This window comes from Centropristis striata, chromosome 22 (genome assembly GCF_030273125.1).
Source record: "Centropristis striata isolate RG_2023a ecotype Rhode Island chromosome 22, C.striata_1.0, whole genome shotgun sequence".
NCBI classification, from domain to species: Eukaryota; Metazoa; Chordata; class Actinopteri; order Perciformes; family Serranidae; genus Centropristis; species Centropristis striata.
In genome coordinates, this window is record NC_081538.1 from 7,633,758 (window position 1) to 7,651,881 (window position 18,124).

Genomic DNA, 18,124 nt, shown 5'->3' on the forward strand with positions numbered 1-18,124 from the left:
CATGAACACACAGCATGGAATTTCATCGAATTCCAGTTTTCAAATGAGTTTTTCAATCATCGGCATGATGCTGCTCAAAGGTACATTTTAAAGTGATAATAGCACTATATGTAAGGTCAGGGGATCATAAAAAGTGCTACATGAACCTTGACTGTAGATTTCACAGCTACCTGATCAGAAGTGGTTGAAATGTTTAGCCCTGGGACAAAGTGGTGGACGGATGAATGGACAAATGCAGTTTGACATAATAGCACCATCAAACATTATTGATCAGTGCCCAGCAGAATGGCCTAATGCTTTAAGTGATTGCACCATACTGGAAATGTTGTTGGTTTGATTCCTGCAACAACCACATTCCCTGCCCTGCAGCAACACACAACTTGCACAAGAGAACACTTTACTCTAATTTAGTCAACACCAAGCGAGCAGTGAAAATATAAAATGTACAGAGTGAAAAACCTGTGAAAAACATAAAGACCAAATCAGATGAAATGAAGTGTACTCTGGCCTGTAGGTCTAATCACAATGATTTCTTCCTGCTTTTTAATACCTTTGCTCTTGAATATAGCTACATTAACATCTGGCACTGTAAACTCAAGGGAAGAAAGACAATTAAATATAAAGTTCGGACAAAGCATTAAATAACTCTTCAGCTAATGCAGTCCTATGTCATTTACTCTTACTACTGTCTTTTTACAATATAAACACTTCTAAGTGTGGCAGACTTACGGAGGGAGTGCCACTCGTCCTGTCTTATTGTCCTGGTGATGTTGAAGGAGAGGTTTTTGGGTATCGTAGCCGAGGAGTAGTGATACTTGATGTAGGAGCACCTTGCAATAGAACCTGCAGAGAAAAAAGAAAGGATTTTTTTACTTTTTTAAATAGAGATAAACGACTGACTCATGTGTTATTGCATAAGATCCACATTGCTGACACAAGAGCAAGAATGAATGGAACATTAAGATAACATTATTCCCCAGTGTCATGATTCAGCGGGAGAGCCTGTGTTTGCAGTTATTAATTAAATACCCAGACACTGTAAAATCATTTTTCTTTTCTAAAACAATAGCGTTCTGCTGTTGTATGAGACCCTGCTGTGTCAATGCGGAAGAACACTTTGAACATACATTTCTATTACCTACGCTGACTGACAGAGAAATGATGTGTCAGTCAAGGGACCCATTCAGTGTATAATTATAAATGTCTCCTGGCCTGGTGATGTGTGTGGGATTTCTAGATGGAATGTTTCACTGGCAATGTAGACCTGAGTCAAACTGACAGTCACAAAGATGTCTGAGTTAATGGAGACATGTTGAGCTGTGGAAAATACTGAAACACAACGGTGTAAAGAAATAATTTTCTAAAGGCCACAAAATGTTGTTTCAAGATGATAGCATTGGTTATTTGGTCAAACTCTTACAGCCACAAGAGACCTCATGTGATCATGGGAACAACATTGTCTTATTCAAGTACAAAAGCAATCCATTCAAGAGTTATTTCCAACTCATCCTGATCTATCTAAACAACATAGGTTGTTTGCCAGTGACTAGCAGGACAGCGTATATGACTATACTATTTATCATTGTGAGACGATTTAAACATGTGGTTAACGTTGTGCAATGTAACTATTTGTTGATGTGTAGGGCAACAAAACTATTGTACTTGGTCAGGTTATGGCAAAAATCATGGTTAGAGTTATCTTGATTGTTTCATAACCATGTAACATAAGCAAAACCTTCATGGATGACTTAGATTCACACGGGAAATAAACAGCGTTCTCCTGGGTCAAAGTCTTTTACCACCTCCCTACGCAGACTTTAATGCTCTTTATACTACCTATCCGCGTTTGCTCCCATTGCCATTGATATGGCCTCTAGAGTCACTGCCTAACAACAAACATTAATACACTGCAAAAAAAGTTGGGTGAACTCAAAATTTGAAGGCAACAAACTTCAATAAAATTTGAAGTTGGACAATTAAACTAAATATTTTAAGTTTTGTTTTTGAGTTTGCTCAACTCTGAATTCAGATTTTTGTCAACTCAACTGTAAATTGTACTAACTTATAATTTTACATTGTAATAATCCTTACTTCTGCTAACTTCTGCAATGGCTACTCTTGTAGCTGTAACAAGCAGCGCCGCTAGCGTCAGTTAGCTGATAGCGTCAGTTAGCTGCTAGCATCAGTTAGCCGCGAGCTTTCACTAATGACCGAATTTCACCGCTTTCTCACAACAAAGAAATAAGAGTTAGCAGAACTATTGTCCCTTGTTGTGAACCCCAACTTAAAGATATAAGTAACCACATCTCACAAACTTGTTTCTGAGCATACAACTGGCTTCCTTTGTTGTGCTAACTTACATTATTGTCCTAAATGTCAATCATTTATATTTCCAAGTTTTACCAACTTAAATCACTGCTTTTAGGCCAAAAAATACAAGTTGGCTTTTTTGCAGTGTATGGGTTTTAATAAGCTGCTTACCCAGACTACCAGTCACTGATTGTTGCTTTTGTTTGAAATTTTGCAACGTTTAGTTCTGAAACTGTGCAAACAGAAAAACAGCTCTATTTCTTATATGTAGTATGTAGTCCCAGCATTCAACATAGTGGAAAAGGTTTGTAGAGGTTGTAGTACATTGGATAGAATGAAGACAATATATATCGCAAAGAGAGGAGACTTCATTATGTGGGGGTCCAGTATTAAACAGCTGACAGTTGAGGTTTGGTAGTTGGATTAACATAACTCCTAGTATAACACCTAGTAAGATACATTAACTATTACTTATTTGATAAAAATCACTTTTTCTAGCAGTGTCCTGGAGCTAATGGGACTAAGACTGCTATGTCAAACCAAATTTTTCTGAGCTGGAAAAAGAAAATGTGAATTTGTTAACTAATCTGTTTACATCAACTCCTGTTATGTGAATATAAGTTGGGTGCAATTAGATAAATAGTTGATGGCACTAATTCTCTAGTCCTATTCAATTAAACCCTTGAAGAAAAAGAGAACACAACAATCTGTCATTAAAAGGGCACCAGAAAACCCTCCAACAAGTGAAAACGCTTTGGAAACATGATAGAAATATGACACTCCTGTTTGTTTCATGTATCCATTTAAGGAAGGTTACAGCCTCCTAATCGCTCCACATTGATCTGACGGTTTTATCTATTTTTAACTTCTTAGTGAAGCAGAAGCTTCAGTGGAAGCCACATGCTTTTTGAACATCTTGACTTATTCTCTAAGCATGTTTATATTTTTGTGTGATATGTTAACTATTTTGCGATATTTGCACATGCAGTGATACTGTATGTTCATATCAAAACTGTAATATTCCAGCTGGTGGAGAAAGAGTTGCTTCCTTTTGATGCCATTACTGCATGTCTGCTCTAATTAACTCTGGCAAGCCTGTGTGGCTCTCTGAAAATTGCATTATTAGAGTCCTGGGAGATTTGAACCGCACAAACAAAGACAACCAGGATAACACCCCCTGCCTCGCCCCTGTCCTGCAGCCATGCACACACACACACACACACACACACACACACACACACACAAGCAAACCCAGGAGACAACAACTACTGACAATGGTAATTACCCATTCATGACTATCTCTTTATCAGTGGGGCAGCACCTCATCGCTCACACAGAGAAACTATTTGATAAAACCATGGTCTATAAGCTTGTGCAGTATATATGTTAAAATACAACTACTACTATACAAATAATGTTACATTTTATTTCAATCTTCCCAATAATAAAAAAAAAAAGCTTTTTTCAACAGCTGATTAAAATTAAAAGAACATTTGATATTTTTCGTTTTTTGCTGTTATCTCCTCTTGGGTTTTGCCTGATAATATGGCAGAGGGAAAAAGTATATATTAACAGATGGGAGTTTGTAAACAATAGTAGTGGTATGGGCGGATCATTGTAGAGATCCTTTACAGATGTTAAAGTAGTTATACTAGAATGTTAGAGTACTTCCTTTTTTCAAGTATTAACTACGTAAAGTCATTATTATGAAGAAGGTCCCATTAGGAGTATTATATTGTTATATAATAATATTATTAGGTTATTATTGCTGATTTAACATGTAAGGAGTTAATGGGTGGAGCTCATTTAACTACTTAATATCTACTTTGTAGTCTAAAAGTTAAATATGTAATGTGTGAAAAGTAACTATGGAATAAAGAAATGGAGTAATATATATATAGGAGGAATATTGAGGAGGAAAGAAATTCACTTCAGGTTGCAGTTAGGTGAAGAGGTGTGAAGCGCGAGCCGTTACACACCCTGTGCAAACAGCTGGATTGATTAAAATAGGAGCCTCTCTGTTCTGTAAGACGAGTGTGACACGGATGACTAAACTTGGTTGTGCCGACACGCCATGATGGTCAAAATAATAGAGATGACTGATGTCTGACTTCAGATTGTTTGGTAGTCACTTACATGTAACATCAAGCAGAAGAAACCATAGGAAACAGAGTTGAAATGGCTGAATGCTAAAGTTCCGAAAAATGGACTGAATATGGATTCAACTCTTGTAAGTAAGTAAGTAAGTCAATAATTGAATTTATAACTTGAGTTTGTGCCTTGGTGGTTAGTTTGGTAATCATTGTTCTTGTTAGAAAGACATTAATGCTTCAAGAAAAGTACAGTATATTTTCAGACAATTGTTTGATTGACATTTGTTATGGCAAGTATAGCAAGTTCATTTTCTCACCTCAGCTCCACCATTTCCATTCTCACCAATCCAAACTCTCTACTAATGGAGCCTCACATTCACAGTGCTACATCAGGTGGATACAGGCTCCTAGGTTAATCGTTGGGTCTATCTGCCAATGACCAAAATATTTTTCAACCAGTCATAAAACTGAATAAGATAAAAATGAACACAAACCAAAGAGTTGTTCCTATATGTTGAGTAGCTGCAGGCAAAAGCTGAAGCTCAGTATGTTGATGTTGCTGTCATAGGTGTCATAAGCTACCAGTGTTCACAGACCATGTAAAACAAAAATAATGATCTGAAAAGTCTATCAGTTATAACAATTCTGACGCACATGCTTGGACCTTTAGTGGATGTCTAACAGTCACTTGTCGTTTTTTAAATGTCATTCTATTCATGTTTCCAGGAATGTCTTCTGTTCATAAGTAAAATCAAATAAATTGATTATTCCATCATGATTCCTGGCATCATAATGCAACATTGATCAATCAATGATTTTCACATCTGATCCATTGACTGGATGATGGCTTGTCTTTAGGCTCCCACAAGAAATCTCCTGTTGCCTCATAGCTGCTTCCCTTGTGAAGTGTTTGAAGATCTTAACTCTAACTCTGTGCAAACCCACTGGCTTTAAAAAACACAGACTTCTGCTGATGTTACGGCATGAACAGAAAAGTGGCTAGCAGAGATCTGTCTTGTGTAGTAGAGTCCTGGAGCAGCTATTGATTTTCTTGATGTTTGTGGAAGCCTCTGAGACCTGGAGAGATTTCAAGTAGGCCAATAAAACTGATGACCCTGAGAAGAGGCTCATCAGAGCATTGTATCTCCCAACCAGCTCTGATTCAACACAGCTCACCACTACTTAATAAGGCTCCACTCCATAGTACTCACATGCAGATGTTACATTAAAAAACCATCGGAAGAGAATTTACAGGAGGATTTATGTGCACTGACACTGTAGGGTTATAAAAGGCTGTTTCTCTGCTGCAGTGTGCACTGGAAGTTCTGCTTAAAGGTACTTGGGTTTGAAGAGTGGGAAGTGGGGGATGACGGCCCTGTCTTGACAAGTGGTCAAAGTCCATTAAGTCAAGAGATTTTGAGCAGATGAAAGCAGAAAACAACCACTTCCTCCTGTCAGTTGCACAACAAGAGGTGCAAGAAGTGCTCTGGCACATTTCTTATCCTCCAAAAGAAAAATGGAAAGTGTTTGCCCTGCATGCAGGAGACCGAAGACACACTAGAATCTAAAGTCCATGGGAATCCCCATTTCCCCATTTGTTTTGACAAATGCAGCACCGATATCTTCATCCCCCCTTGACATCTGTTACATTTTTGAACGTTTTCTTGTCATTTAAAGGTCCAAAACCTAAATAATAAAATAGTCTTTTTTCTTCAGAATTAGACTACATTAGCTAATATTTTGTGACCTGATTTTATTCTGTGATCAACTCCTTAGTTAAGGTTAAGGCTCAAGAAAGATTGCGTTCCTAATTTAATGAAAAAAAACATTGACTGTTGAATCTCTTGGTTTTACAGTCCAACCATTCACCCACCTTGCGGTCCAAAAAAAATGTTGGCAAGGTATGTTTGAAACTACGGATACATTGATATGAAATGCTTTAGCAATAAGTATAACAAGTGCGACGAGGTCAGGGTGGTTGGATGGAACAGACATCGGATTGTCACCCAGGAGACAGCTGTTAAGGTCCTGTGTGTCATCAATGAGTTATTTACATGGTTTACAAAACTTACTTGACAAATGTATTTATTCTAAGTCCAACCATTTCCATATCATCTTCAAAAAGTCAGAATATTTTATTTTAAAAAATGTGACAGAAGGTCTATAATAATTGCATTCATGACATCAAAACCTTAATAGAAGACAGATAAATACAAAACATAACAACAAATGAACTGCTATACGAATTAACACAAGTTACAAACATGTCTGCACTGTGATGTCATATATTTAGCTGCTATACTATAGCTGTGGATGAGTAAGCATAATGCTTAATGATGGGATGGAGGCTCTACCACAATTCCCGTTCAAATTTATCAGAATTTATCTCACATTTGCCACATTAACACACACAGTTCCTATATAGCAATGCCACCTTGTAAAAGTGACAGTGCTACAGTGCACTGTTGCAGAACTAATTAACCAAGCGTCTCTTTTATTTACTCTGCAGACCCACTGATGATGTGCCCAAAGTGACTTGTTGTCCCCCCCCCATGACAGTTTTTTAATAAAACAGAGGCTGTAGTCACCACACAGTCAGCTGAGTGGAACTCAGTTCTGCACACCAGTCAGCTGAGGGGACCAGTGAACCGATGTGGGGCTCACAGAGAAAACTGTGGCTCAGAAAGCAGCGGTACATGCGTGTGCATTATGCTGAGAGGATGATCTCTCAATAGCTTGTCTGCCAAGAAATGATCTCAGATGGGCCGGGAGTTGACATCTGTTAAGTGATTTCAGTATTGATCTGAACTGTAGAGCACCTGTTTAAAATGATAGCGGTAATGGTGATGAAGCATGTCTATCCTAACACTGAAATAATCTGATTAAAGATACGATTTGTATGGTATCAAGCCCCATTTTTTTTTTTAGTATTCATGGCGTGTTTTTCAGTACTAGCTGAATTCAGAATATTTACATTATGTTTTGTTATTTGTCGCTGTTACAGGCAGGGTTCATCTGTCCTACACTATATTCACACTGCACAAACTAACCAAAGGGATTCACCAAGGCATGTTCATCCTATGGTCCCTATGGTCAATTCATGTTTCATTTTGACTGGAACTATGAGACCTGTATCCCCAGAAAATTCCAATTAGTCAACAGGGCATGCAGAGAGAACCAGGCCATTACTTAAACTGTTTTGACTGTTCAGCCGCTATCATTCCCATACCAATGGGCGAATAGGAGCCTGCTCCACCTACTAGCATGTTGAGGAAGTATTTTATCAGCATATTCAATGATTTCTCAAAATGATACCATGTGGTTAAAAGGCTGCAGTTTCCTTATATTACGCTACAAAACCAATGCTCTTAGGTTCAAGGTTGGGCATTATAAAAAATAGTTTGAAAAGTAAAATAAATGTGCGTGAATAGCATCAGAAATGACATAGTCACATTGGTCATGTAAAAAGATGATTAATTCAAAAAGATGTTAATTCAAATAACATTGTCAACTTTTGTTTTGACATGGGACAAAATCCCTGGTCTCCTGGGTGAAAGTCCTGGAATTGTTTGATGCATCCGCCTTCCCTCCGGCCCAGTCTAAGATCAATGCTTTATTCTCGTTTTCCTTGCCTCCAACTTTGCTTTCACTCTGTATTGTCACTTCCACCCATCGTTCAATTACTAAGTAGAGGGTGCAGCTAAACACCACAAAAACAAAACAAAAACAAGCTCACAGAGATGGGAGTGGATCTTTCCTTCATCTCCTGGATCACAGATTACCTGACAGGAAGACCACAGTATGTCAGGTTGGGGAACTGTGTTTCTGGGACATTAATGAGCAGCACAGGGGCTCCACAAGGGTCTGTTCTGGCTCCATTCCTGTTCACACTGCACACAGGGGACTGGTCCCTAAACACAGACGCTCTCTACAAAAAGGGGCAGAGCTGCCTCTTTTTCTTAAGGAAGCTCAGATCTCTTGACATCTGTAGTAAGATGCTGCAGATGTTTATCAGTCTGTGGTGGTAGTGTGTTGTTTTATGCTGCAGTCTGCTGGGGAGGCAGCATCAGACACAGAGATGCAAGGCGGTTGGACAGACTGGTCTAAAGAGCTGGTTCTGTGGTTGGAGCCAGGTTGGACACACTGGAGGAGGTGGTGGAGACAGGCACTGTCAAGATGTTTGAGGTCGTCTTGAAATACCCTGTTTAATTTTGCTTCATGTCTATCTGTTGTGTTGGTAAATGTAATATAGTATACAGTAATTTCCACAGCACATGGATTGTAATTTTAACAATGCAGTATTTCAACATTAATGTTCTGATTTATCCATATTTACCCATAAAGGATCAAGATCCTCTTGATTTTCAGCAGTACCTAGCACAACGTAGGCAGGTGAATGAGGACAAAAGCACATCCTGTGAACCCTGCTTTTAGAGTGTATTTCCTAAAATGTATTCATGCCTCCGGTAATCCAGTCAGCTCATTTAAATGTCTATAAAGGGATAAGGCACCACACAATGCTCTTTAAAACATTTAAAAAGCAACGATCAGCAACCTAGTCTCGACCGTTTCCAAATATTTACCTGTGGAAGAGCAATCATGTATTCACTCCAAAACAAAGTCAACAAGTCTGGCTCACTGGAGATGTGAAGTAACATGAGTCAACAGCTTTTTGCAGCAATGAACAGCCATTCCTGCAGTGGCAGTGGCAGTGGCGTGAGTCAGTCCTGAGCCCAGCAAACACACAAGAACATGGAGCACAGGAGAGTGGAGGAAACAGCACATGAGAACCAAACCGGTTTTTATATACCAAGATTTCACAGTGTGTGACCAAACATTTTTAAAGCCTTTATGATTTACCAATTTTGCAATGTCTTATGGTAAAGCTGTGTCCACCTGTATTTTAATGATAAAAGTCCTCTGGATGATGCAATCTTCCTGCACTGCAGCATGAAAGAAGACCAGGCAAAGTTTCCCTTTATCCCAAAAGAACATCGTTGAATGAGAGTAACAAGTTAGCTGACTGATCGCTGCAGCTTTCTCTCTCCAGGTGGAAAAAAAATGAGAAACTGGCAGTTAAACAAAAAGAGTTTTGTAACTAAAGTTCTATTTCATTCTTCACCAGAGATGGTATGAAATACACAGCTGACAATGAACCCTGGCAGTCAGGAAGAATGGAATAGAATAAGAGTTACAAATGTAACTAAGGTTCTTAAGTTCAGCACATGGACTGTATAAATAATGGATGTAGTTGTGGACTGCGTGTTGGAAGCATCGAGTTCAGTGTTACACTCGTCGCCATCTTGTGTTGCCATCTTGTTTACGATACGGGGAGCAGACCATATTTGGACTGTGGAGGAGCGAGAGGGATCTGATCACTGACTACACACCTCTCTCCACCGGCAACATGACTGAGCGAAGTCGCTGCTAGTTCATGTTAGCATTAACTGGAGCATTGATTGGGATGTTCATTTTGGCTAGCAAAAAACAAAAACTGAAAGTACGTAACTGACATCAGAAAAATGAGCAGCGACTCCTTGGAGTGTCTATTAGTACAACCAAACGAGGAACAAGACATTTTTAATGAACAAAACGTTCAAATAAACTGTCATTAAGTGAAAATACAGTATGAAAGGGTCAAAGTTATGAGACCAAACCGGTAAACGTCCTTGTATATAACTTTACATAAAACTTTATTGAGACATTGCCGTGGATATGCACTCTGCTTCTCTCCTGATGATGGCTTGCCTTGTTAGTGACCTGTCACTCAAAGTTAGCCATGCCCCAAATCATATGATTCTTTATCTTCTATTTTCTTCTAAATGGGGCCATTATTTACACTATTAACATCATATTGTCTTGAAGAAGATTTGAAGAGGATTTTTCTGAGGTAATAATTAAAGTGAGAAGTTTTCTCATTTTGTATTGAAATGAATGGAACGAAATGCTTTTGCAGCCGCTGTCAGCTGCCCCTGCTGGAATTTTTGGTAGAATGCAGCTTAAGGCACTTCCTGGTTTGCCTCCCTGCTCCGCCCCGGAGGTTGCTTTCTGTTTCAGTGTCATCATCTTTGTTTAAATTTGAAAAAAAAATTCTCACAGACAAACAAAACTTGGAGCATATGATAACAACTGATGGCAACCTGGATGAATGTCCTTTAACACATACCAGATCCTAATAACTAAATTCTACAAGCCATTCATACAAAGCGGTTATGACAATACCTGTATGATTTCCTGGCTCAATATATTTATTATCTAAGTTGAGCAGTTGTCTGATGAATGGGTGTCATCACACCCTCTAAGGATGTAGTTGTCCGTGAAGTGGGAGTAGGGAATGAAGATGAGGAGTAATCTGATGCCAGGCTTGTGTGATACATTCAATCTCCTTCTACATCAATCGCCATCTGCTCTCCCCGGCCTCAAGCTGCACCGCACCTCCACCGTTTGATTTCCTGACTAGCGCGAGCTACATTAACCTCTCTGCTGCTCTTCTCTGCAGACGGCGACATCCAAGGAAGCCTAATCCCAAACCTTGGGCATTTGCTCCGGGAGACACATTATAATACACAACATTACACTCCTTCACAGAGAAGCACTACTTCCAGCAATGAGAATGGGGCATATTGCTCCCGCTTTCCCAAATGGATTTCTAACTCAGTCATTTTAGCCAAATTGCCCTTCAGCCTTCTGCAAACATCTTTGAGCCAGACACCATTTCCTCCTTGTTACTGATTGTGACTGGAAGTGATTGCACAGAAGAAGTGCGTATAGTGTGTGTGTGTGTGTGTGTGTATTTGTATCTATGCATATCAGTGTCTATACTGTGTGGATGTTTGCACAGGAGGCAGAAGGCCATCTTCCTGCAGGGGCCTATATTTGAGAATGAGGTGCACACGCTGGTGCTTGACCTTTGGTTTGAAGTTAATTGTAATGCGTCTTAAGCTCGAAGGATTGTGATCTGACTCAAGCAGTGTGATCCAAAATCCATACTGCCATGCTATTTAGTATGCCAAAAAAATATTTACATGCCACAATATGTAGAATATCAAATGCATTATGCCAAAACACCAAGATGTCCTACTACATTTGGTAGATTTTGCAGCATGCTTTTTTTGGCTTTCTGACCCACAATTCTTTGCACAGCATATATATGAGCCAGAGGGTCAAAATTCACGGTGCTGCGTTTTGATGAATATGTCCCAATTGTATTCATACTGCATGCAAAAGTATGTACTTTGTAAGGGCAGCTACAGTATGTACTGAAAGTAAAAAGAAAACTAAGAAATTTGGAATGCAGCTAAGGATCAAAGGAAGAAGCTTATGTTCAGTAACAATCAGTTAATGTATCAGTTTCATCTCTATGTATTCCTTACAGATATAGGAGCAGGATGTGTTCAGCTTAGCTTAGCATAAACACTGGAAGCAAAAGGAATAAGCTAGCCTACATGCATCCAAAAATGTAAAAATACACCTTCAAACAAGTTCAAATGTGTTAATGAGAAATTGTGCATGTGCTTGCAAGCAAAATACACAACTGATGCATTTGTATTTAATCATTCTGCAGTGCACAATTAGCATCCAGTGCCAATGTTCATTACTGTTTGGCTCTGATATGATCTGATCTGTGGCTTTTGCCATTAAGGAATCCGATCCAATACATATATTAAATGATAACTTGACTGAATATGTATCTGACATAACATCTAACAACTCATGTGGCCACATGGCACACCTTATTTTTCATGACCTACTTGAGTCTTTGCTCAAAACTATTAAGCTCATAGGCTTAAATTATAGATGAAATGGAGGGTTAACTGGGAGAATACAACTCTTCTATAATTTATAATCACTTGGATTGTTTTACCAGAAAAGACGTGCCACTCTGTTGCAGCTGTTGGAACTAAAGAAACACTCTGTCTCTCACAATTGTACGGTTGTGTTACAGAGTGGAGCTTCTTCCCTCACAAACAACCGTTGGCTGAGTACAGACACACGACTGCAGAGAGCACACAATTGAGATAACAGCCGAGTTTAATTTTGTTCTGATCAAATTATTTACAGAACAAATGTTGACTGGAGACAGCTGATATGACTGCTACTTCCCAAAACTGTATTTAGTTGATGGTAGAGTTTAGGACAATTTATGTGGAACATTGCAGCCCAACTAATGATAAGAATTCAGTGTCAGTGATGTCATTTTTTAGTTTTCCATTTCTACACTAGCTACAACATCTACGAATGAGATGGCTTTTCCCCTGGTTGGTTCCTGTTTCCTGTAGGGTCTAAAGATGATCCAAGGATGTGCTTAGAGAAAGACTATGGTCTTAAACACCAAATTATGATTCAAGTTGTGTTTATGGCTCAATGCAGGGTCATGGTAATGGTTAGACTACTATTGCACCAACAAGTTATAGGTTTGTTTTGTTTTTTACTCACCAGCGAGAAAGATATTATTTTTGTGTTGTTGGGTTGTAGGACCCAGGGAACACTGTAACACTACCTGTCTACTGGGAGACAGAAACTGATATTGATCTACTCATGTGACTCTGTGTAAAACAACGAACAAGGAGATTTCTCTGTAACGCTTTATAATAAGGTCCTTAATAACCATTAATTAACAAGTAATAAGGCATTGTTCTCGCTTTAGATCCGGTAGTTGCAAAAAGCATAGTTAACTTATAGTTAACTTATAATAGATGGGCAATAAAGTATATTTTAATATAAATAAGCAAACAAAATAAGATTAATAAAGGCATGGCAAAGACATAATGGGTGGGTCATGGGTGTTTGTAATGCCATTATTAACACTTATATAAGCTTATAAACACACAATAATGTTAATAAGCATCTTGTACGGACTTACAAGGGCCTTATTACTTGTTAATTAATGGTTATTAAGGACCTTAACATAAAGCGTTACCGATTTCTCCAAATGGTGTTGTGTTATAGCCCATAAACCTAAAGAATCTGCCTGGCACATTTGTATTTGCTCTGGCAGATGAACCCTGTCACTCTCCCACTATTTTTTGCCTCAAATGTCTGCAGCCAATTTTAGTGTACTGTTTACTAGGGCTGGGCGATATATCGATATAAAAGATATATCGATATATTTTTAAATGTGATATGGAATTAGACCATATGGCCTATATCGATATAGTTCCATTTTCTTCTTTTTTATATTTAAATGCTGCCCTTTCTCGGTTTTTTTTTTTTTAAAGGGATTTAGTTCTGTTGTAATGTTCGTTATTTTTATTTTTTTTATAAAAATATATTTATTTCGGAAAATGATTGGCCTATTTTATTTCATAGGTTATTTTTATTTAAGATATATATATATATATTTAAATGTGCACTTTATGGAGCTTTGATTTTGAAAAAAGGTACTCCTGTTGTTTTACAGTATTTATGTTCACTTAAATAAAAAATTTCAATAAAACTACTTGTGACATGTTATATTTGGCTTTGACTATTGGGATATATGTATTCAATACATTGTATTGTATATCGATATTCAGCCTAAATATATATCGGGATATGACTTTTGGTCCATATCACACAGCCCTACTGTTTACCTGTCATTTCAGAAAGTTTGTTTGTGTAACCTGTTTTTGTCACTAAGAGATATATCACATGCTTAGTTGCTCCAAGTTCTTAAATAACAACAACAACAACAACAACAACAACAACTTGGCATGCACCCAGTTTGAAAAATATTAAAAATAAAAATAATAATTTGTATAGCACCTTTCACAAATGAAATGCAGCACAAAGTAATTTACATCAAAGAAATTTTAGGCACCAAGTGCACAGACTTAAACATGAACATATCAAAAGCATTCAATTTACAAAATGCAAGTTGAAATGTTTTGTTGATTGGTTGTACGTCTATTCAGAGGCATTTGAGTCTGCACCCATTGATAACACCCCTCAAAAATCAAAAATGAGATTCAAGACTAAAACACATTTGCAATATAATCTGATTTTGCCAGGCTAGTGGTGCTACTTTAAGCTTCTAAAATTTTTAAGCCAACAGTAAGCGTGGGAGACAGTTGCACCACAACAAGCCTCTGTCTTACAGAAAAAAGTTACAAGACAAAATTTCCCAACAAACTAAATCAGGTTTGGGAGGGATGAGTCAGAATGCACATACTGAAATTGCCCACGACTTCCTAAATAATTTAGGCATCCCTTTAACAAAACAAATGCAACTCTGTTGCCTTTTATCCATTACAAATGTATTTCCTGCCTGTAATATCTGCATCCAGTAGCCTGCCATAGCTGAGGGACACGCAAATCAATCAGTCCTCCTTTCACTCAGAATGCAGTGATGATAAAAAGAGTATTTTTCATCTCTTCACAACAGTAATAATGAGAGTGAGCTAGCGACAGTAAACAACAGTCGTAGGTGCTCAATGGATACACCCAAGCATAAGATAAAGCCATTTGTATTTGCATACACACTGTGACAGTATGTATGTAAATTCAAATACGGACAGGCTGAGATGGTCTGTCTCTTCCTCTAGCTGGGACTGTCACATGGGCAGGCTAGATTTGATCTGCTGCATTTCATTGATGTTCCTTTATGGACTGACTTTTCACTTACTGTTCAATGAACATTTGTGATTTACTATTAAAACTTTGTTGACTCATGACTGCAATACATTGTTGACACGTGATGATGGCTGAAGAACCACTTCCTTTAGGTTAGAAAACAATCTACTTCCAGCCATAACTACCAACAAGGGACACACGTTGGTCAACTGGGGCATGTTAAAACTCAATGGTATGCACGGTTTATGCTGCAGTTTCCAGTTTGAACAACATCGTGCACCAACATGTATATAAACTTCAATAATTTGCCCAATGAATAACTCATTTGGGGCTTATCAAATATAAGTTTTGATGAAACTTCTCTTATTAAAGGCAACCTGGCTGGCAAGGCGCTTGCATAACACAACAGGTTGCTCAACCTAAGCCTTGCTTAAGGCTGTAGCGGGCTCAATTTTAGGAATATACAACTTGAAACCCGGAAGATCAAAGGAATCCATAGGCACCAAGTATGTCAGGATATCTTGTTGGGAAGTTGTGGAAATATCGCTGCAAAGTTAGGCTATTGTTTCATGGTGAGTTTCAAATGGGGTCAGGTGACCTCTGATGTCATGCTATCTCAAAGAAATGAAAAAAGTCTCCTCTTCACATATATGCCTTATGCTGATAACATGCAAAAAAGGCAATAAAATCACAGTTGTTCTCATGTAGTGCATTTTTTCTATTTCTGCTGTATTTGAATATGTGTGCATACTGAGGTCCATAAACACGCTTTGAATCACATACATTTCTATAATATAATAAAGTTTTCTTCATGTGGGATGATGTTAGTCATCAGTAGTAGCCAGTTCATTGCAGTGAGGGCATTTCTTGAGTCTCGACCGCATTGTTTAAAATGAGCTGCTGTGACCTCTAAGATAATCACAGCCTCATGAAACTTTACAACCACAAACTAGAGACCTAGAGCATTCAGAGGATGTGCAGTTTTCCTAGGTATAGGAAATAAGTGGGGGTTTCGCAGCAGTTTAAATAACAGAAGTGCTTGTCATCTAATCGCTGAAAATACAGAAATCTCCAAAATGACCAAAGTTTTTGCACCCAAGTGTTTACTGCTTATGAAATTGACTCTTTGTGTATAATAGGAAGACTGTGTTCAATCTTTTTTCAAAAGGGTCATAGTCTCTTCAAACTAATTGTCCCTCATCCAAGTAGATAGATAGATAGATAGATAGATAGATAGATAGATAGATAGATAGATAGATAGATAGATAGATAGATAGATAGATAGATAGATAGATAGATAGATAGATAGATAGATAGATAGATAGATAGATAGATAGATAGATAGATAGATAGATAGATAGACTTTATTTATCCCAAGCTGGGAAATTACAGTGTAGCAGCAGCATTACACACAGACAATAACAACACAATTAAATAAGAACAACCTAGGCATACTTCAAGCAATAAAATATAAAAATACAATAAAAAAACAATAAAAAATAAAGTGTCTAAAGAAGGAGTATGTATCAAGGAGTATAAAAACAAAAGGGAGCAGGAAAATTTGAATGCATGCAGCTGTCAAAGTCACACTCTCCTTTTCAATACATTCACTCTCACGTATTTCGGAGCTCATCAGTATAACACTGTTCAGCGTATACTGTATTCTGATTTGGGAACATCCCCAATGGAGACCTGAGCCAGACGCCTTGGCCTGTTTCATGTGAGCTATGTCAGATAGGTTGAACAGCTCTCTGCCAGATGGGAGGTCCTGCTACAGTTCAAGCCCTGCATGGCCTCATTTTTGTGTGACCCACTTCATCTCTCCCCACACCCCTGCTCCCACACCCAAACCCATGGGATCAGGATGGTGAGCAGGCAGGGAGGCAGCACAGCCATCCCAATGCCACGTTCTCCCAGCTGGGTGGATGCACAGGGCCAGATGGGGGCTGGAGGCTTTAGGAGGTTGAAGGCAGGGGGGTGAGACTACAGCCTGACCACCCTGTATTCACAAACACCAGCTGTCTGTTATTTTACCTCTATCCTCACACAATGAATCTACTGCTGGATCACAGCCACGGTGAGTGGCGGTGATGACAGCTGTATAGAGAGACCAAGTCCCCCTTGGGACCTTAGAGCAGAAAAATATGTACGCTAGACAAATAATCCCATTTCAATTGTGCCATGGATTACACAGATGTGGTCAATTTAACCCTTTATCAGGCACAGAACTATATTTGGTAACTTCAGGTAATATTTCGAGAAAAAAGTTGCAAATTCACTAGATTAAAATGGTAAATCTACAAGAAAAAATGTCGCAGATTTAAGAGATTTAAAGTGGGGAAAAAAGCAACTTTTTTCTCCCAGATTCACCGCTTTAAATCTCATAAATCTGTGCATTTTTTTCTTGTAGATTTGGAAGCAGTCTGGAAGCAGCACATGAGGAGATTCAGTCCTCCATCAGTGTCTATACAGGATGTGTGTAGCTGTATATTGATTTATATTTGTTCCATTAGATTAAGAGACAGCTGAAAAACAAAACTGAAATGCCAGCAAAGAGTACAACTTTGACACAGCAGACTGTGACCCTCGCTTCTTTCAATTCTGACCACAATCTATACATGAAGAATGTATTTCCTTTAACCCAGCAGCACTATAGTGTTGGTCAGTCTTTGACGCGTTTCAGAAGAAGAGAGACAGTCAGGGGATGTAATGATAGTGAAAGCAGCTGCCTTTAGCTGATTGCTGGTGAGGAGACGTGTATTTTTCCTCATTTTAGAGGTGATTTGGCAACAGTGGCAGTACCTCAGCTGACTTAATTGGGATTAATAGAACAAATCTACAGTGTGACAGTCAGTGGACAGGTTGCTCCTCTACGTTCCAGCCGCTGCTGAAAGAGAAAACTGCCTAGTTAAGCTTTAAAGTTTAGTCAATTATTCTCCAGGAGAAGTTGAATTTCTTAAGTGCTTTGGGTTTATTTTGATTCATGGTCCTTAAGGAGCTGTGACGGGAAAAAAACAACTTTTGTACATTATCTTATGTAGGGACCTTTTTCCAATCCTTTGTTGCAACAAGTTCTCCTACATAAACGGCACAGGAGGTCGTGTGTCAGTACCACAAATTACGGCATGTAGGTACGTATCGCGGCTCGCTTTTCACGGTACAACGGCGCG

The 18,124-nt window shown here is 38.5% G+C and overlaps 1 protein-coding gene across 2 annotated transcripts in view; it reads right to left on the reverse strand.

Annotated features, from left to right (window-relative positions):
- Window positions 1–18,124, reverse strand: part of tmem178bb (transmembrane protein 178Bb) — a 138,123-nt gene that overhangs the window by 69,501 nt on the left and 50,498 nt on the right. For both annotated transcript variants that reach the window (XM_059325759.1, XM_059325760.1), the window contains exon 3: window positions 730–843. In XM_059325759.1, coding sequence (XP_059181742.1) covers window positions 730–843 — 114 coding nt within the window. The remainder of the gene's footprint in view (window positions 1–729; window positions 844–18,124) is intronic.